Source organism: Rhinopithecus bieti, unplaced genomic scaffold (genome assembly GCF_001698545.2).
Source record: "Rhinopithecus bieti isolate Rb0 unplaced genomic scaffold, ASM169854v2 scaffold_4666, whole genome shotgun sequence".
Lineage (NCBI taxonomy): Eukaryota > Metazoa > Chordata > Mammalia > Primates > Cercopithecidae > Rhinopithecus > Rhinopithecus bieti.
Window position 1 is genome coordinate 530,296 of NW_016804530.1, and position 20,313 is coordinate 550,608.

General features: G+C 57.6%; 2 protein-coding genes across 37 annotated transcripts in view; one reads left to right on the top strand and one right to left on the bottom strand.

Moving 5' to 3' along the window:
• Positions 1–17,695, top strand: part of PISD (phosphatidylserine decarboxylase) — a 46,843-nt gene extending 29,148 nt beyond the window's left edge. For 3 of the 15 annotated variants that reach the window (XM_017868986.1, XM_017868990.1, XM_017868989.1), the window contains 7 exons: positions 10,202–10,455; positions 12,353–12,518; positions 14,331–14,567; positions 14,762–14,900; positions 15,091–15,237; positions 15,522–15,682; positions 16,394–17,695. In XM_017868986.1, coding sequence (XP_017724475.1) covers positions 10,403–10,455; positions 12,353–12,518; positions 14,331–14,567; positions 14,762–14,900; positions 15,091–15,237; positions 15,522–15,682; positions 16,394–16,618 — 1,128 coding nt within the window. In that variant the 5' untranslated portion in view covers positions 10,202–10,402 and the 3' untranslated portion in view covers positions 16,619–17,695. Of the gene's footprint in view, positions 1–4,845; positions 5,243–5,319; positions 5,484–7,036; positions 7,381–10,201; positions 10,638–11,466; positions 11,694–12,352; positions 12,519–14,330; positions 14,568–14,761; positions 14,901–15,090; positions 15,238–15,521; positions 15,683–16,393 lie in introns of those variants that run through there. The other 12 variants (XM_017868978.1, XM_017868980.1, XM_017868979.1 and 9 more) reach the window with 9 other exon arrangements.
• SFI1 (SFI1 centrin binding protein) overlaps positions 12,526–20,313 on the bottom strand; it is a 122,235-nt gene continuing 114,447 nt past the window's right edge. For 14 of the 22 annotated variants that reach the window (XM_017868972.1, XM_017868963.1, XM_017868958.1 and 11 more), the window contains 4 exons: positions 19,307–19,439; positions 19,106–19,184; positions 17,966–18,077; positions 17,645–17,878 (listed from right to left, as the gene is read on the bottom strand). In XM_017868972.1, coding sequence (XP_017724461.1) covers positions 17,774–17,878; positions 17,966–18,077; positions 19,106–19,184; positions 19,307–19,439 — 429 coding nt within the window. In that variant the 3' untranslated portion in view covers positions 17,645–17,773. The other 8 variants (XM_017868959.1, XM_017868955.1, XR_001884854.1 and 5 more) reach the window with 7 other exon arrangements.

Below are 20,313 nucleotides of genomic sequence, written 5' to 3' on the forward strand. Positions count from 1 at the left end.
TGTGCTCAGCACGCATCCCGACGCCATGGTGTACCTGGCGGTGAGCAGTATCGGACATGTTCTCCATGTTGGTAAGCCACGTACGTGCTGTAGCTTTATTATTCTCATCTATAAATAGGGCCATTCACGCCCTCATAAAGTTGTTAAATGAGAATGATGTGTAGGTAAATACCTGGCCCCATGCTGGCAGGGAGTGGAGCTTTAGTAAGTACTATTTTACTTCTTACCTAATAGGTGTGAGTGTGGAAATGGGCAAATAGTCAAATTGGCGGCCTGCTCCGGTGCTACCTGAACTCCCGTAGTGTTCTTTTTTTTTTTTGAGACGGAGTCTCACTCTGTCGCCCGGGCTGGAGTACAGTGGCCGGATCTCAGCTCATTGCAAGCTCCCGCCTCCCGGGTTCACGCCATTCTCCTGCCTCAGCCTCCCGAGTAGCTGGGACTACAGGCGCCCGCCACCTCGCCCGGCTAGTTTTTTGTATTTTTTAGTAGAGACGGGGTTTCACCGTGTTAGCCAGGATAGTCTTGATCTCCTGACCTTGTGATCCGCCTGTCTCAGCCTCCCAAAGTGCTGGGATTACAGGCTTGAGCCACCGCGCCCAGCTCCCGTAGTGTTCTTATGCCACTGCAACTGGCTGGCAGGGGCCAGCTCTGACCTCAGAGAATTATAGGCTCATTCTAGGGCAGGAGGATATCGCAGTGGGCGGAAGTGTGGCTCACACAGCCATGCCCCCATGGCTTTGAGTGGCCAATGTGTGGAATAGTGGAGGGACCGTGTCTCAAGAAGATGTGGAACTCAGCAGGATATGGTGGTTCATGCCCATAATCCCAGCACTTTGGGAGGCCAAGGTGGGTGGATCACCTGAGGTCAGGAGTTTGAGACGAGCCTCGCCAACATGGTGAAACCCTGTCTCTACTAAAAATACAAAAATCAGCTCGGCGTGGTGGCAGGCGCCTGTAGTCCCAGCTACCTGGGAGGCTGAGGCAGGAGAATCGCTGGAACCCGGGAGGCAGAGGTTGTGGTAAGCCAAGATCGTGCCACTGCACTCCAGCCTTGGGGTTAGAGTGAGATTCTGTCTCCAAAAAAAAAAAGGAACTTAAACACAAAGCTAAACTTCTGGGTTGGAAGGAATCAGGGGATTGCCAACTCAAGACACCTGCGGCCCTGTTTGAAGCTGTCCGCCAGACGACCTAAAAGCACTGTTTTGTTTGTTTGTTTGTTTGTTTAGGCAGAGTTTCGCTCTTGTTGCCCAGGCTGGAGTGCAGTGGTGCGATCTCAGCACACTGCAACCTCAGCCTCCCAGGTTCAAGCGATTCTCCTGCCTCAGCCTCCCGCCTCCCGAGTAGCTGGGATTATAGGCGCATGCCACCACACCCAGCTAATTTTGTATTTTGTATTTTACAAAAATACTGGGCCTCCCAAAGTGCTGGGATTACAGACATTAAGTCACCACGTCTGGCCTAAAGCACTTTTTCTTTATTCCATCTCAGTCTGCCCTTCCTCAGTGCCTGGGCAGGACCCTTAGGGAGCTGCTGGTGGGGCTCTGAATGGGCCAGGGGTATCCGGGACATCTCACAGGCTAGTGGGACTGCCAAAAACGATTCTCATCTTAAAGATGAGTTGGGAGTTGGGCAGGGCTAGGAGAATCTGGTGTGTAGAGAAATAGCCTGAAGGCACTTTGTGCTTGCCCAGCCTCTCTGCCCAGATGTCTAGGAGGCTGATGCCTGCCTGTGGTTTCTTGTACTAGCCGTTAAGACACCAGCCATCTTCCTTGAGGGGCCTCTGCCAGCCCCCAGGGAATGAGAATTGGCCAAGAGCCAGGAAATAAGAATTAGCTGAGGACACCTTCCACCCCTGTTCCGCAGCTACCTTTTGTTCCCTGGCACAGGGCATCCCTCTAGAAGTAGTGCATGAAATTCACACAGCTGGGACCTGGCAGAGAATACAGGTGGGTTGACTGAGGCAGGGAAGCCTCCATCTGCAGGTGGCCTGAGAGCCTGTAGAGCCTCACAGTGGCACTAGGTGGCACTCCCACCCAAGGGAGTCCTAACAGAGTGGGAGGCATGGAAATAAAGGACTCCATGGCCTGAAAGAAATAAATAGAAGGCAGGAAAGTAAATTTCCAGACATTTTTTTTTCCCTAATGGAAATTCACTTGTAAATGATTGTTCAAAATCCAGAGGCATTTCCCCACTGAAAATACATGTGGTGGAGGTCTGGTTGGAAGATGGGGGAGTGCTGATCTCGGCCAACTTGTGGGCTGGTTTATGGGCTTTTTTTGTTTGTTTGTTTTTCGAGACGGAGTCTCGCTCTGTCGCCCAAGCTGGAGTGCAGTGGTGCGATCTCAGCTCACTGCAACCTCCGTCTTCTGGGTTCATGCCATTCTCCTGCCTCAGCCTCCCGAGTAACTGGGACTACAGGCGCCCGCCACCACGCCCGGCTAATTTTTTGTATTTTAGTAGAGACGGGGTTTCACCGTGTTGGCCAGGATGGTCTCGATCTCCTGACCTCGTGATCCGGCCGCCTCGGCCTGCTAAAGTGCTGTGATACAGGCGTGAGCCACTGCACCCGGCGGTTTATGGGTTTGTAAACACCCATCTGCCTTAGAGGCTTAGAATGGTTAAAAAGCAATGCGGGTGGATGCAGTGCAGCCGAGCTGGCCATTCCACAGGGAAGGGTGTGAGAGTCCCAGAGATCCCTCAGCACATGGGAGGTAGAATGTGTGCAGAAGCTGGGCTTTCCTCTGCAGACCTTTCTTCCCTGGTGTAACTGGGGCCTGGTTTTGTTCCATCCCCAGGGACCCATGTGGGCTGGTCTGTAAGTACTAGAGGCTTTGAGGAGGCCAGGATGGTCTTCAGGGTCTTTCCAGTTCTGGAAGTTGGTGGTGCCAGGATTCTGCGTCAGCATCTTTCTGTGCTTTAATTGCATTTTATCCCATGTCATGTGTTTCCTTGGAGCTCTGAGGTAAGAAGGGGTCTGAAGTTTCTTTGGGGCTCTGAGAATGCTGGGATCAGTTACAGTAAGTTCTCAATCTTGATGATAGGTACTTGGGACCTTCAACTTTAAGCAAAACGTAGAATGAAACCAGTTTTACTATAGGCTAATTGATAGAAGCAAGAGTTAAGTTCCTGTGAATGTTTCTGACCACAAAAACATCACTGAACTTTTAAAGACCCCAAACATTTCTAATATTAACCATTGAAATGTGAGCTATACATGCATTTATGAACAATTAATAAAAAGTTAGATAATTATTTACCTAATTACTCCAGTTCAGGGTTGCAGGTGATCCCCTATCCGGGAAGCTCAGGGCATAGGGCGGAAACCAGTCCTGGACGGGACACCTTCCCATGGCAGGGTGCACCCACACTCACTCAGACTGGGACCATTTAGACACACCAGTGAGCCTAAGTGCACAGCTTTGGGATGTGGAGGAATCTAGGGTACTCAGAGAACACCCATGCAGACATGGGGAGAACATGCACACTCCTCACAGACAGTAGCCCTGGCTGGAATAGATTTTTTCTTTTTTTCTCATCAGTGTTATGATGACACTATTTGTGGACTTCCTGTAGCGATGTCTGGACAGGAGAATATTAGGAGCAGCTGTGTGTAAGGTATCTGCCACCCTGTACCACATTCTGAGGTCCTTAGAGGTGGTACTGTGCCTTGCTCACCCCTGCCTCCCTGTTCCCATGGGTGCATTGTAGGTGTGAAAGAACATGGAAATCCATAGAGGAGGACCCTATCTGTCTTCTTCTCCCTGCCGAATCCCAGGGCTGTGGCTTGTCACGTAGCACTTGCTTGGGCTGGATCCAGTTAAGGACGACAGGTGTATGGGGCTGTGACTGCATGCCCTTATGTCCTGTTCCAGGCATGGCCCACTGCCCCATTTCTCCACAAGCCCTACAGACCCTCTCCTCCTGTTCCAAACCTTAATTCTTTCTTTCTTTTTGGTTTAAAAAAAGAAAGAGGTCTCACTATGTTGTCCAGACTGGTCTCAAACTCCTGAGCTTAAGTGATCTTCCCACCCTTGGCCTCCCAAAGTGCTAGGATTACAGGCATGAGCCACCATGCCTGGCCCCAAACCTTAGTTGTTTTAGAAACAAAGATGTCAGTGGTAAGAAGCAGCTGGAATTGTATCCTGTTCAGTGGCTCAGAATGAGACTAAGACTTCCAAGGCCATCTCAACATTGAATAAGGGATGGGTGTGCTCAGTTGCTCCCACAGATGTGAATGAGGCTACTTAATGCCACACTCTTTCTTTGGTTGAATGGTGATCCCTCTCAGACCTTTCTCCTCCCCTAAAAGAATTAAGCTGATTGGTCCGATCCCATGTGGGCTGAGTGCTTGTTGGGTGTCTGGCACCATGTGGGTATGGGGTGGGCTGCCAACCCGAAGACCTAGGGTCTTCCGATCTAGTGGGGTGGGAAGACAGCATGCATCATCCCATGGACTGTGCATCCTAGTATTGAAGCAGGGAGGCCTGTGTGCTCTAGGCTGGGGCCGTCAGACCTTGTTTATGGCTGCCCCTGTTCACTGGTCTACATCAGTTTTGGAGTCAGGGCATTCTCTGTGTCAGAGATGTGCGTGCCTGGAGGGCAGGTTGGGGTGGGAGCAGCCTTGTAGCTTCAAGATGGGGTGCGGGAAGGATCAAGGATTTCGCCTTCTCTGGAGCTTCCAGGGCTAGCAGGGGTGCTTTCTGTTCAGTCCAGTGAAGAAGCCGGTCCTCAGGTCAGCAGCGGGTGGGGTTCTGAGTCTGCCTAGTGTTGGGTAGGGGGTGGTGAGGGGAGGCAGCTGCTTTGGGAGGCCAGCCACAGGCTGCTGACAGGCGGCTCACAGACCAGCGAACAGACTGAGAACAGACAGGAGGCATCCCTTGGGAGCAGCCGGGCCCACCTTGCTGGTTGAGTGGGGTCCTCCCATGACAGTGACCAGGCGGAGCTGGTGCCTGCTGCCCTTCCTCTTCTCCCCGGCCTTGGCCCCTCCTCTTAAAGACGCCCTCGGGTTGGGCTGGCGGCCCAGCAGGACTGGGGCTCAGAGGGAGCGGCGGCTTTAAGGGTGGCTGGGGTCGGTCTCCTGCCCCCGCCCCTGGTAGTCTGAGTGGCTGGAGCCCGAGCCCCGCCCACTCGCCCCAAGGCTTCCCGGCTCCGGGAGCGCCTCTGGGGAGTCGGAGCCCGGAAGCTGGAGCCACCTGCGGGTGAGTGAGCGGAGCCGGCGCCCAGGTCCGGCCGGGAGCCACAGGTGACTTCTTAGGGAGGCGCCCTGCCCCGCCCGCACAGAGAGCCAGTGGCAGGTGGGGATGCCCTTCTAGCGCCTTCGGTCGCAGGTGGGCTCTCCCAGATGCGACGACGCGGCCTGGCCTGAGGAGCCCTGCGGACAGGGTCGAGCGAGTCGTGGGCTTTTTTCCGTTCCCACGTGGGCATGGCCCGGGCCCGGGCTGCGTGAGCTCACTTCCTCCACGTCCATGTACTGCCGAGCGCGGGTACGGGAAGTGAAGGGCGTACGGGAAGTGAGGCGGCTGCGGGAAGTGAGGGGGTGTGTGGGGGGGCGCCGGCAGTGAGGCGGCTGTGGGAAGTGAGGGGGTGCCGGCTGGCATTGGCGGGGCCCAGGCTGGGGCGCCTCAGGCTTTGAGAGCTCCCGTCTCCTCCTCCGCGCTGCCTGAGGGACTAGGGGCAGGGTGCCTGGGGAAGAGGGCAGCGCTGGAGGGCCAGGGAGCGGGTGGCAGGCTTGCTGCCTCTGCCCAGAGCCGGTTCCCCTCAGCGCCCAGGGTTGTCTGAGAGGAGGTTCCCAGTCTTTGGGCGGCTAGGACAGACCCCTGCGAGTCCTGCCTGCCCTCTTCCCAGGGCCTCCTGGGCTGCCTGCCACTGACTGGCTGAAAGGCGCCTCTGGGCCCTTCTCTTTGCTCCCTGGTCCATGTCGCCCAGGGAGTACCATTTTCCCCGTCCCCTGCTTGGAAAGTTTGCCTGCTTCTAGCTCAGGAACACAGGGAAGGCAGGGTTGTCGCCCCACTGGACGCATGCCGCTGCCAGGTGGCCCGGCCTCAGCTGAGCTGGGGAGAAAGTCAGCCCCCCTCCTCGCTCCCCGCCTCCCGGGGGTAGTGCATGGCCCGCAGTCAGGCCACTGGACACAGGATTTGGGGCCCTGGAGGTTTCTGCTGAGGCTTCAAGAGGGGTGGTCCTGGCGCTCCAGGCGCTTTCCATCAGATAGCAGGAGCCAGTTCTCAGGGTCCCTGGCTGAACACACAAGCTGCAAGGCTCCATATCCTCCGGCAGAGTTGACTGGGGGCTGCGGGCTGCGGGCTGCAGGCGACAGTGCCATATCCCTCACTGCCTGCTCCGCCTTGCTAAGGCTTGAACCAGAATCCAACAGGAGCAGCACTGTAAGTGTATACACGCCTACCCCTACACACACCCCCGGCCCTACACACACACATCCTCACGCACACAACCCCTACCGGCACACACCCCCTCACCTACACACACCACCTACACGCACACACCCCCTCACACACACCCCTACAGGCACACACCCCACACCCTCGTGCCTACACACACACCCCTATACACACACCTCATACCTACCACACCTCATACGCTACACCACATGGCTCCTTACCATGTCACGCACGCCGCCTTGCACGGTGCAGCCCCCTCCATGAGGTAACCCTCACACCACACACCACCCTATACAGCAATCAACACACCGCTCACACCTAACACGACCCCTAACACACGACCCTCACACCTACCACACCACACAACCGCCGGACGCACCCCTCGACCCACGACCTTGTCACAGTCTGATATCACACGCCCGGGCGCCACCCCTTCCAGTCGCACATACTTGCAGCCGGTGGACACACGAATAATGCACACGATACTTGACTACCCCGGCCCGCGCCCTACCCACCGCACACCGATGCGCAGAGGCCTACCACCGAAACGCTGGGAGCCTCCACCTCACCACGGCAAAGGGCGGCACGACACGACACCTTCCCCTGCATGCACAACATGCTTGCAGGCCCCAACCCAACCTGTAGTAACTGCTGCCTGGCCTGGGTGCATTCATCGACTTCAGTTGGAATGTTCCATTCCAGTGGTGGGGGGGGCAGGTATTGTGGTCTTTACCCTGATTGGTGAGGGATGGGTGGGGACATTGCCCTACTGCTCTGGTATGGATCCCCAGAACAGCATGTCCTGACAAAGGTGCTCCCCACCCCCCATACGGTCCTGTCAGCCATTGCTTCCTACTCACAGGGCCAGTCACTGCCCACAAGTTTGGGTTCCTGTGTTAGAACTGCCACTTAAGCCCCTCTTATTTCGTCTTTCCTGTGGTGGAAACCCCTGCCTCCACCGGTGTGAGGTTGAGTTTTTGGAGAGGTGAGTTGTTGGAAGCCAGGTCTGAGGCTGCCTCACACTCCTGGGTGGAAGTGGGGTTTCTGAGCAGTTATTTTGGGCCATGGTTGCAGCTGAGCTCTGAGCCTCAAGGGAGTGGGTAGCAGGAATTTCCTTTCCCATTTTCCAGATGTACAAACCAAGACTTAGAGAGTACCTGTGACTTACCAAGGCCTTTCCCTGCTCTCAGGGCAGGGGTAGAGGAAGGCAGCCAGAATTGCAGTGACCAGGTTGTCACCAGCCACAAGGCCCGTTCTCATGTTGCAGCTGACTAGCCCTTAGGCCATGTAATGACATTACAGTCCTATTGGTCACAACCCTAAACTCATCTCCACAGAATGTCTTTGAGGCTTAGAAGGGAGGGAAGGTGTCAGCGCTTCCTCCATTCTGGATACCCTTCTTGCAAGTTCCTCATCCAGGGCCTGAGGCTCCCACCTCATGTCACCCTCAAGACAGCCAGAGAGGATGAAATATTTGGCTTGGGGTTCCAGGGCTGTCATAGGCAGAGGGCAAGCTGGGCCCTGAAATGGGGAGGCCAGAAACACTGCTGGCCAAGGAGTTGGCTTTACCCTTGGGAAGCAAGAAGGCAGCGACCTCCAAGGCCTTCCCTCTATCCTGCAGCTCTGAGAGGGACCGGCAGTGCTCGGCCTGTGTCCTGGGGCAAAGCTGGATTCATTTTCTTTCCTGGCGATCTTTTGGGCCCCACAGGTGGTAATTTGGAGGCACTGACACCCTGGTCTCGGTGCCTGTTTTAGAAGAGGCAGAACAGTGATGTCAAGGATCTGAATGAGCAAGGACCCCATGCCCTCACTGGGCTCACCAGCAGGTGCGGTGCCGCAGCCTGGCCTCTCAGGATGGTTCTTAGTCTCTCCAGGGCCCACCTTTCCCTGATGGGCATCTGACTTGGCCCCTGGCCTCATGTGCCTCGGTTCCTTAGTAGGGCCCCCTCTGAGACTGGAGGCCAGACCCAGCCCCTCACAGCACCATGGAAGAATGAAATGCCAAGGCTCACAGGGGAGCCTGCTTTGAGAACCCAAGGCTTTTGGCCAGACTAGGTTCATCTGGGTTCATCTTTCTGATACATTCAGGGCTGTGGTGGTCACTGCCCCACATGGTAGATCAGGGAGGAAAACTGGCAGGAGGCTGGGGTTCCCCAAGGCCCCTTCTCTCTGCCTCCCCTCAAGGCCATGCTTGCCTCCCTGTGAATCCTGGCTGTGAGCTCAGCTCCAAGCCTGCACTCTATCCACCAGGGAAAGAGCTTCCCCTTTGGAACCAGGCACCAGGCTCACCCCTGACTGCTGTTACCCCTCTGTTTCCCTGGCAGCTGGCAGGAGGCCAGCATGGAGCCTGCTGGGCCAGGAAGGGTGGGGTGTGTGCTCAGTACGTTGGAGTGATGGGAGTGACACGGCCCTGGAGGCCTGGACCCTGGGGCTAAAGCAGGGGTGTCTTTGGGTCCGGGCCTCGAGATGGGATGGGCCTCTTGTGCATGTGCCAATTTCCTGGTGCTGGCATCTTCTCGAGGGAGGATGCTGGTGTGTATCTGTTTTCTGGTGGGTAGGTGCCCTCCTGCCTGACCCACCTGCAGTGAGCTGTCCCCATCACTCATTTAGGAGAGGGGCCTGGACCAGCCCCAGCCACTGCCTGGATCAGTGGAGAAATCCATGCTTGTGTCCAGACTTTAGTCACCTTATTGTCCTGGCTCCAAGAGGCCACTGAATCCCATACACGGGGCTTTGGTGACTCTAGCAGGCAGGTGCCCGGGTGGAATCTTCTCCTCTGTGGCTGAGGAGGGTTTGCCAGGGCGTCAGATGTTCGACCGCGCGCGACCACAGTGATGTCTGAGTTCGGCCTCACAGCAGGCTGGCCATGTCTGGCCTATTCTTTGCTTTAGGCGGCAGCTCTTAGGGTCACATTTCATCATCTAAGGATGGTGACAGGTGCCTGCCCCCTTCCTGGGCAGTGGTTGGGGGTGAAGGACGGGAGGGGTGGGCCCCTGTCAGCCCATATCCTGGAGGGCCTTGATTGCCTGGGCTGAGATAGCAGCAGCTTTGGCATGTTTGCTCTGCCTTCTGCTATCTGTGCAGGCCAACGTGGAGAGGCTTTGTAGGGGCCAGGCCTGTCCTCCCCTCTGGCCAAAATGCTTTTCTGAAGCAAAGATGGAAAAAGGGGAGTGGAAGTGGTTTGGGCTGCAGTCCTGGCTTGTTCCTAGCCCCAGGCTGGTTTTCCCCACATGCACAGCTTCTGAGGAAGGCCGGGAACAGGGAGCTGGGTATTTTGTGTGTGTGTTGTGGGGGGGTCAAGGCCAGGAGGGTTGAGGAGAGAGCCAGAGCAGGTAAGATGCCAGGTTCTCACCAGGGCGCCTCTCGTGGCTTCCCGCTCATCTCATTCCTCAGATGCTACTTTGTAACCTGAATTGAAAATGGGTCAGGTCCTGGCAAGGGAGGGGCCACGCCGCAGACCGGCTGACGCGGTGCTAGGCCTGGGCCTGGAGCATGGGGCTCAAGTTCCCACCTTGTGTGTTTGGAGCTGAGTGGTGCCTGAAAACCCTGGCAGCAGTGGCTGGTCCCCTCCCTGTCATGGCTTACTGGACCCAGCAGCCTGAGGGCCTTGCCCCCTGCTGCCTCCCCAGGCCAGCTGAGGAAGAGGATGAGCAGTGCAGGCTGGCTCAGCCCCGAGTAGCAGGGACAGGGCAGGTGGCCAGGACTGGGGACAGTGGGCTTCAGTGCAGGGGCTTTTGCACTGGGCTGCAAGCCCTGAGCAGCTGACCTGAGCAGGTGTGTGACTAGTGCCTGTCTGTCTGCAATAGCCCTGACCCTCTAATCTGCACCCTGTGAGCCACCAAGACTGAACCAAGCCCAGGAAGCGGCGCCACCAACCGGCCTCGCAGAGGCAGAGGCCCTGGAGCAGTGACAGCACAGGAGATCCGCTGGCTCAGGGGAAGGGGAGGAAAGAGGAAAACAAAGGGAGTGATCGAGTGAGCCTCGCCCCGCCCTCCCTGTGCCGGCCCATGATGTGTCAGTCAGAGGCGCGGCGAGGACCAGAGCTCCGCGCGGCGAAATGGTGAGATGCTGCCCACCGCGCCCTAACCCGACGGTTCCCCGCCACGACCTCCGGAAGGTCAGAGTTCACATCCAGCGGCCTCGCAGTAGAGGTGGCGGCAAGGGAACTGGTGGTCAGCCTCCGAGGCTGGAGGGGCCCGGCCTGGGGGGCCTGAGCGCCCTGAGTCGGAGAGCCCGCTTCAGGTATCTTTGGTTCCAACCACGAGGAGGGCCCAGCAGGGGGAGGCTGCCAGCGGGCCTCAGACCTCAGGCCTGTGATCTTCCCTACCCTGGTCCTCCCAGGCCCCCTCCTCCCAGCCCAGACCCTTGCCTCTGCACCCCACCTGGGAGAGAGGCTTCCCCATCCCCCATCCCCCTTCCTGCCCGTGGGAGGGGTGCAGCTCTTCCCGATTGGTCCCTGCTCTTCTGCAGTGAGTGGGGCAGGTGGCAAAGCCAGAGGGGAGCAGTGATTTGTCTTTGCTTGGCCCCTGCCACCTTCCTGGACCTTTTAAAAATACACCGGGGTGGGATGGGAGAGAAAGCAGGCACCCGGGAGCTGCGGAGATGCAGCCGCCTCTGAGCTTGAGCCTGAGCCTGAGCGGGGTTCGCCGCTGGTTTGCCTTTCCGTCTGCTCTGCTGCTTCTATCAGCTGAGATGCCGCTTTGTTCCTTGGTTTGCTCGGCGACTGGGAGAGAGGACTCAGCTTCTCTTGAGAGCACAGTCCCAGATGGCAGCCGTAGATTAGCCAAAGCGGTTACTTTGCAGATGAGGAAACAGGCCTGGGGACGTTCTCAGTGGGTGGCAGTGTGGTCTCCTGCTGGCTACCCTGGGTCTCAGGAGCATTTGCTAGGCCTAGGCACGGACAGGGTGGGGTGGGCCTTGTTTCTGCTCAGGAGGCCAGGGTTGTGGTGGAAAGGCTCGTCCAGCCTCTGCGGCTCTGGTGAAGCTGAGCCCCTGCTGAGTGCCCTGCATTTGTGCTGGGAGGGTGGGGAGAGGCGGGATCACATTTGCAAAAAGGAGGGCTTTGGGTTTTGTGTGTGTGTGTGTGTGTGTGTGTGTGTGTGTATCCACCTTTGCTGAAAGGAGGGGCTTGGGTGTGTGTGTGTGTGTGTGTGTGTGTGCAGCCCCAGCAGAGCAGGCAGGTGGCTTGAGAGCTTGTGGTGGGGAGGTTTTGTTCACAAACCTGTGGATGGGTTTTCAGAACCTGGCCTGTTATAGAAAGACCATGCAGATGGATGGCACTGTAGCTGTGTGGTGCTGGTAGGTGGGGTGTAAATGCTCCCTTTGAGAGTTTGTCTGGCCTTGGCCCCGTAATTTAGCAGATGAGGAAAGAGGGGGCCTGGAACCATGAAAAGAATATCCCAGATCCTGCAAAGGACGGTAGCAGAAGACTGAGCAAATGGTTACCCAGCTGGCTGGGTCGTAGCTCCTCAGTGCTATGCGCTGCCCTGCCAGTGCCTGTGTGGCAGAGCTGGCCCCTGGGGCTCACTCTCCTGGGCCGAGGAGGCTGAGGAATGTGAGGCAGGCTCTGCACCCTGCTCTCCCCTCCCTGGGCCCAGGTGCTTGGGTCTGGAGGCCCTTGCTGGGAGCTGCTGCGGCTGAGAGGTGCCCCGCAGCTGGGCCTGACTCTCCTCTTGCGGCTGCCCCCACATTCCCAGTCCTCCCCAGCTGGCTGGTGGGTGGGAGAGCCTGGGAAATGAGTCTGCTAGCCAGAGGCAGCCAAACCCCTGACTCAGAATGGGGTTGGGACAAGGGGGCACAGCCAGTGCTTGCTGGGCTCCATCACCCCATGGCAAGGTAGCTTGCCAACAAGGGTGGGTAGACAGGAGGAATCCTGCCCTGAGTGCAGGTGGCAGTCTCCTGGGTCCTGCCTAGAGCCTGGCCACTGACCTGGCTGTGCATGGACCTGTGCCCTGCAGGTTGCACTTCCCCCAGCTGGCCCTGAGGCGGAGGCTGGGGCAGCTGAGCTGCATGTCCAGACCCGCCCTGAAACTGCGCTCCTGGCCCTTGACCGTCCTCTACTACCTCCTGCCCTTCGGCGCCCTCAGACCGCTCAGCCGGGTGGGATGGAGGCCTGTAAGCAGGGTAAGTGTGCACAGGGCCCTGTGGCCCGGACCTGCCCTCCGGGCAGGCCCGAGGTTGGGGTGCAGGAGAGACTGAGGTGGCAGCAAGCTGCCAGAAGCAGAGGGTCATTTTCAGTGCGTCAGGGTTGGAAGGTTCATTGGTGGCCAAGGCCAGGGCAGCTTTTGAAAAGGCCACTACCTGGGCCGCGGAAGTGACTGCGAGGGCGTGCTGTGCCCTGCCTGCTCCCCTAGCCTGCCTCGTTTCTGCCATTTGGGGCTCCGGTTCTGGAAGGAACCCAGTCTGGGGATTCAGAAAATGGTGTCTGTCTCTGACTTTTCTGTGTTCAGGCATAAAACAGCTTAGAGGTGATTTTGAGCAGAAGCCAAATTAATTCTGGGATGCCAAAGGGGTGGTTCAGGAAGGATGGATCCTGTTTGGGTTTCTTGGGGTGAGGACACCTTTAAGGAGCCCAGAGGCCTGCCCCAGGAATGGTCAAGGGAACTGGCTTGGCCCCTCCTGGCCCCTAGAGGGCTCGCTCTTGCCCTTGGCTTCCCAGGCAGGTTGACCCCAAGGAGGAAACCCTGTTCCTGGGCCTTTGTCAGGTTGGTGTCATCAGAGCTCAGGGGCACTGAGGTACCCTGGACATTAGCCCAGGCTCCCACCTGTGCTTGGGAAGGGCCTGGGTTCACATAGCCCTTCTGTGTGACTGGGCATCAGCTGGGAGGGATAAGAGCAGCTCTCTGGGAGCTGCTAATTCCTTACCATGCAGAGGTGTTGAAAGTTGGAATGAAATCACTTTTACACCTTGGGGAGTTGGTGTCTTGGTTGTGTTTAGAGAATCTGCAGCCACCAATTAGAGGCAGTTTCTACAGTGGCAGCAGCACCTGGAGTTTAACAGGCTGCCACTTCCTGGGTACCTGGCCCTGCCGGAGGGCTCTGGGACCAACTAGTGGGACCCAGTGCCTGTCCCCAGGCCATCATCTGTCTTCAGGTGCTCCAGGCTTCCCTGAAGGAAGAGAGAACAGAGGGGCCTGAGGGGACGACCTCCCTTTGCCTCCTGGGAGGAACCCCAGGTGTAGACAGCTTTATGACCTGACGCAGTCACAGTAGAATGTTGAACACAAGTCCTGCTGTGGGGCCGAGGTGGGGCTCAGCAGGGCTGGGCTTCTCAGACTGCTGCATCCAGGCCCTCAGAGTGCTGGCTGGACCTGTGGGGGCTGCGGACCCTGTGTCTGCAGCTCAGGCCCAGGTGACAGCGACATCGCAGACCTGCATCTGAAAATCCCTGATGTTGGTGCTCAGGGTGTCCTCCTCACTTCCTGTTAAGACAGAGGGACACATTTTGGGCTGTAGACTTGTTCCACGCACTTGGGAGCCTCCTCCTTTCTCTGGTGGTCTGGGATATGGGCAGTGACCAAGGGCAAGATGCCAACCACCTCTCCACATACTGTGATACTGGGGTCACCGTGGCTAGGGTCACACACTGTGGTTAGGGTCAGATCCGTTTCCGACCCCCACTTTAAGAAGTAAGACTGCTGGCCATCTCCCGTTCTGGGACTGGGGCAGTTGCTATTTGACTTTTGCATGAAATGGCGAAAACCACTGGAGTTGTACATAAAATCCAGCACTCTGTGTGGCAGGAGTTGGCAGGTGCAATCTGGTTCCCAGTGAGAAACAGCCACATCACAAAAGCAGCGTGGGGCACCTGGGCCCTGGTGTCCTCCATGGGGTGCAGATTCTCTCCTGAAGTGAGACGTGGGCTCACGACAGTACTTGGGCTCTCTGGAGCTGGGGCAGTGTGGTCAACTCAGCCCCTTGCCCTGTGGCCTGCAGGTGGCTTTGTACAAGTCAGTGCCGACACGCTTGCTGTCACGGGCCTGGGGTCGCCTCAACCAGGTGGAGCTGCCACACTGGCTGCGCAGGCCCGTCTATAGCCTGTACATCTGGACCTTCGGGGTGAACATGAAAGAGGCCGCTGTGGAGGACCTGCATCACTACCGCAACCTCAGCGAGTTCTTCCGGCGCAAGCTGAAGCCGCAGGCCCGGCCCGTCTGTGGCCTGCACAGTGTGGTGAGGCCCGATCCTTCGTCCTGGGGGAAACAGGACTTTTTCCTGCCTCCACAGCTGGGACTCCACTTGCCTAGCACAGCCCCCTGGTCTCCAGCATATCTGGAAGGGGCAGGATGACAAGGGGAGGTGGGGGCTGTCTCCTGGGGGGAGGAGACCCTGTTCTCCCTGGCAGCAAGCCTTTTCTGTCCTTTCAGATCAGCCCATCGGATGGAAGGATCCTCAACTTTGGGCAAGTGAAGAACTGCGAGGTGGAGCAGGTAAAGGGGGTCACCTACTCCCTGGAGTCGTTCCTGGGCCCGCGCACCTACACAGAGGACCTGCCCTTCCCGCCAGGTGGGTTGCTGCACAGACAGGGCCAGGCAGCCCTGCTGCTGTGTGGCTGGACTGGGAGGGAGGGGAATGCTGGGGAAGGAACTGAGGCTGGCATGTGGGCCTCCCTGAGAATCCGTGTGCAGACCGCACTCGGGCTCCGTGCTGGGTGCTCACTGTGTTGGTGGCCTCCATGTCTGCTCCTACTCTACAGCCGCCTCGTGTGACTCCTTCAAGAATCAGCTGGTCACCCGGGAAGGGAATGAGCTCTATCACTGTGTCATCTACCTGGCCCCCGGGGACTACCACTGCTTCCACTCCCCCACGGACTGGACTGTGTCCCACCGGCGCCACTTCCCAGGTCAGCCCGGGGCCAGCGTGTGGGGGGAGCTGCCTCTGTGGGCTTCACATAGAGGCTCTCAGCTTCTTGGTGTCAGGGGACCAGGCTCCAGGTCAGGGTCATCAAGGCCAGGAGCTGACTGCTTTATGCAGGCTGGTTGTGGGCAGGGGACCGTGGGGCCCACTCAGCTCAGCATTTGGAATGACATCGGGGCAACAGGCCATGAGTCCCTTTGGGTCTTGGCTGCCCTGGAGTGGCCACACTGGGCTCTGGACAGGGAGTAGCAGCGTTCCCTGCCTCTGCAGGCTCCCTGATGTCAGTGAACCCTGGCATGGCTCGCTGGATCAAAGAGCTCTTCTGCCATAATGAGCGGGTAGTCCTGACGGGGGACTGGAAACATGGCTTCTTTTCACTGACGGCTGTGGGGGCCACCAACGTGGGCTCCATTCGCATCTACTTTGACCGGGTAAGCCGAATGTAGGCGCTGCCAAAGCCCAAGGGCTGGACCTCTTGGGTCTACCTGCCTTGTCTGCTGTGCGGCCGATGGGCTGGGACTGAATTCTAGGGAGGCCACATCTCTGGTCAGGCGTAGCTCTGCTGAGCAGCTGTCCTGAGAATGGGCTGCTCCACCTGCCAGCCAGCTGAGGCTTCCCTTCCTTCTTGCACCGCTGGCTGGAAGAGAGAGAGGGAATTAACCTCCTTGCCTGGCACCTGGCTTGTGCTAGGAACCATGGTCAAAGGTGAGAGTGAGGAGGGAACAGAAAGGGAGTGTTGAGCTCGGGGTGGCTCATGTTGGTTACAGCATGGGAGGGGGTCAGCACTCGCAGGCCTGCTGCCCACCCTGTCCCAAGGGGCTGCCTTTTTGGGTGTCAGTTTGTGACCAGCAGCCTTGGCTCCCACGGGTGCCACTCTCCCAGCACCATGCATGGAAACCACTGGGCCCGATTGTTCCCTGTCTTTCCTGGGCCCAGTTCACAGCAGGTGTCAAGGCTGTGTGTGAGATCTGGCTAGACCGGGCCCACCTGGCCCTGAGATGCCATCCCCACCTCCCTTTTGGAGCTGGGTTGGGTGGTAGTGGGGACAAGCAACCAAGGGAGTGGGTGGGACTCCAAACACGTGGGGTGACACTGTGCACTTGGTGGCCCAGGCCCCGCTGACCCCCAGCCTATCACCACAGGACCTGCACACCAACAGCCCGAGGCACAGCAAGGGCTCCTACAACGACTTCAGCTTCGTGACGCACACCAATAGAGAGGGCGTCCCCATGCGCAAGGGTGAGCACCTGGGCGAGTTCAACCTGGGCTCCACCATCGTGCTCATCTTTGAGGCCCCCAAGGACTTCAATTTCCAGCTGAAAACAGGACAGAAAATCCGCTTTGGGGAGGCCCTGGGCTCACTCTAGAGCCTCTTTCCTGATTATGGCTGCTAAGGGATCTTTTCCAAAGTGAGGGTCTTTTAGAGAGGGAGGCCATGAGGCCATCCAGGTGAGGGCCTGCCTCAGGGTGGGTGAGAGTCTGACCAGGTAGGACTTGAATGACTTGGCTCCCACCTGTTCCGGAGGTGCAGACAAGAGGTGGTGAGAGCCCCCGTCATGCCCTCAACCTATGCTGTTCCTTCTCCCTACAAATAAAAAGTGCAGGCTGGAATGATCTGTCACATTTGGATCTTTTTAAACACCGTATAGACGGGAGATCCTGCATTCCCGACTGAACCTTCAGTTGGTCTCGATTGTCATTTTTTCTTGCTGCTCCTCCCCATCACCTGGGCTGTTTTCCGTTGGCCCCTTTTGTTTTTTGGCCTTAACCCTCCTGCTGCACAGGGTGAGGTGCCTCCTTGGCACAGACTGTAGATGCCTCTTCCCTCAGCAGAGCCACACAGCCTTCATGACAACTGCTTTCTGTTCCCAAATTCACCTCATCCTGCTCTTTAGAAAAAGCAGTCTTTGCTTGTGGCTGAATGCATCACCCTGGACTCTGCCAGTGTCTTCTGAGGACACTGATTAATGATACAGACCTCTGTAGGACCCGATGAGTGACCTTCTGGAGCTGGCCAGGTCCATCGTTGCAGCAGGCAAGACTAATCACTGAACCTGCCTCATAGCACCAGAATGAACAGGGCAGGCAGGTGGTAGGCCCAGCTGGGGACAGGGGAGTGTTCCTGTCCTCCCCATATCCCTACATGAAATGTGGGAAAGTTGATGCTATTGATTGAGGGTCTGTCTTGGAGGCAGAGGGCCCTTCGTGGATAGTCGGTCAGTGCCTGGAAAACCTGTCCCAGTTATCAGGAATGCGGGCCTGGGGAGCCCCCAGTGGCGGGGACAGGGCCAGCGTTCATGTTGACCCTGGGGACGCTGTGAATTTCTCCTGCAGGAGAGCCATTTTCAACTGTATCAGTAGCACAGTATTTTTGTATGAAAAGTGGAGACTTCTGAACAGTAATTCATTTAATGGCAAAACATTTTGAAATAAAAAAATAAAACATAACTTTGTGTTCTATTCCTGGAGGTGGCCTGAGGCCTCCCCGACAGCCCAGCACCTGCTTCCCTGGGGCAAACACGCTAGCACAGGGCCTGCCGCAGGGCCTGGATGCGAGCAATGCAGGTGCCAATGGGCTGGCGCTGAGCCTGGAGCTCCTCTGCCAGCTGCTGGATCTGCAGTTCCACCTGGAGCCAGGGAGGGACAGCCAGGGCTGAGAGGGAGCACAGCCCGGGGCGTCCCTACGGACACGTGGGGATGGCCTGGGGCCTCACCTCTTGCAGCTCTTTCTGCACCTGCTGCTCTACTTCCTGGTCCTCAGGTCTGGGCTCCTCTCTGCTCAGCTCCAGCCACCTGCGCAGGCTGCTCGCTTGCCGCTGGCAGGACCTGAGGGGTGGAGATACCTGCTGTCTGCCAGGCTGGGTCCTTGGCAGAGCCCCATCCGGCTCAGAGAGTGGCACCTCAGCTAATTCTGGTGTGGGTATCAGGTGGAGAGAGAAAGGTAGTCTGGTAGGGCCCCTGACCTGAGCTGCAAGCCCCTGCTTGGGAGCCGAACACTTCTTTTTCCTCTCCCAGTCTCCTCCGCCCTCCCTAGCAGACAGCAACTCAGGTGGGCCTGGGCGAAAACATACTTCTTGTCTCTCTTCCCCTGTGCAGAGGCAAGGATGAGGCGCCAGAGTCTGTTGCTCTCGAAGCTCTGAAGCTGCTGCATGATGATGGTCCCCAGACCACTGAGTGCAGTGGGTCTCGGGCCTGTCTCCTCTGCACTTTTTTTTGTGTATGTGAGATGGAGTGTCACTCTGTCGCCCAGGCTGGAGTGCAATGGCGCGATCTCAGCTCACTGCAACCTCCGCCTCCCAGGTTGAAGCAATTCTTCTGCCTCAGCCTCCCAAGTAGTTCGAACTACATGCGTGCACCACCATGCCCGGCTAATTTTTGTATTTTAGTAGAGACAGTTGCACCATATTGGCCAGGCTGGTCTTGAACTCCTGACTCCATGATCCGCCCGCCTCGGCCTCTCCAAGTGCTGGGAACAGGCGTGAACCACCACACCCAGCCCTTCTCTGCACCTTTAATATCAGTGTTATAATTAGTCACTGGGGACAGCATGGCCTCATTGGGTTTTTAGAGTTTTGCTCAACTTTATCATCCCCCCATAGGAAGCAGAGCCTCTGTCCACAGGTGAGGCTGACTTGGGCCTTCCTCAGCAGCACCAAGCCAGGTCAAGAGCCATGGTGGAGATGGGGCCTTTCTGGACACCACACACTGAGGGCTCCCCACACCCCTCCGTAGCTAGACCAAGACCACCCACAGGACCCTGGCAGCTGGCTCAGGGGAAATGGAACTGCCCGCCCACTTTTCCAAGCAACACCTGCTCCTGTAGCCAGGGCCGCAGGGCATTTCGCAGGGCTCACCAGAGGTTCTGCTTGGTGGTCTGGTAGTGCAGTAGTTGCTGCTGGATCCCCTCAAGTTCAGCCTCAAGGTCCAGGCTGCCTGTGGCGACAGAAGTAAGCTTGTTTCAGACCATTTTCCCCTCTGGGACCAGGGTAAATAGCAAGTCCCAGGTCCGGGAGTGGCCTGAGTGCTTTCTGCCCTGACAGGCCCCAGGTACACACCTGCAGTTGAAAGCCCAGGCCCAGCCCTGGTGGCTGAGAAGTCCCCAGGAAGGAGTAGATGGGGGTCAGGGACACTGGCCAGGGATGGGGGGACCTGGGGCTTATCCCTAGCAGTAGCCGGCTGTGCTGATGCCTGCAAAGGAAAGAAGGGTGGATGCTCAGCAGGGAAGTTAGGAGGAAGCCAGGGAGGGAGACACCAAGTCCTTGTCACTGCCTGCCCTGCAGGGGTGGGGGAAGACCAGGCCCCCAGCTGCAGGAGCTGGGCTTCCCAGGCACTGGCCGTGCTAGCTCATCCAGTGTCGAGCCTGCCCCTGCACACAGGACCTGGTACTGTAGGAGAAAGTCCCACAACCAGGAAGCACCCCGTGTCACCACAGTCCACCTCGCGCCTCCACTGCCTGAGCAGCTGTTCTGAGCCTTACCCAACTCCACCCCCACCTTGCTCTGAGCTCATGACCTTGCTGAGCTTCGACGTCAGTGAGAAGTGGTGAGAGGCCAGCGCTCTACAGCCTCCTCCATGCCCTCCTCTCCTGGTGAGTGGGCTTGCCCCTTCCATCACCCAACAGGGGTCAAAACCCTTTCAACCCCACACACCATTCCAGCCAGGGTAAGGGGCCCCACAAGGCCTAACTCACCACAGGAACTGGTTCCTTCCTGCCCCTTCATCTCCATTCAGGAACCAGCTGCTTTGGTGGCCTGAGAGCAGCTGTCACTCCATTACTGAGCTCTCACACCCCTGGCCATCCCCGCCCAGGCTCCCTACTTGGAGGCTCATCCCCTCTCTCCTTCCCCTGTACTCCTCCTAGAGGCCGCAGCGGCTCTGGGGTTACCTTCGGCCTGTGCTGAGGATTCTTCTCAATCTGGCCCTGACCTCTTCCTTGAAGGTCAGACTCAACGTTTGCTTTCTCTCAAGTTTGACATCAAGAACCTGGTTCAAAACACTCTTGACGCTTCAGCCCAAACCAGTCCCCACCCCCAGTTCCTTCTTCCAATCAAAGAACTCTGTT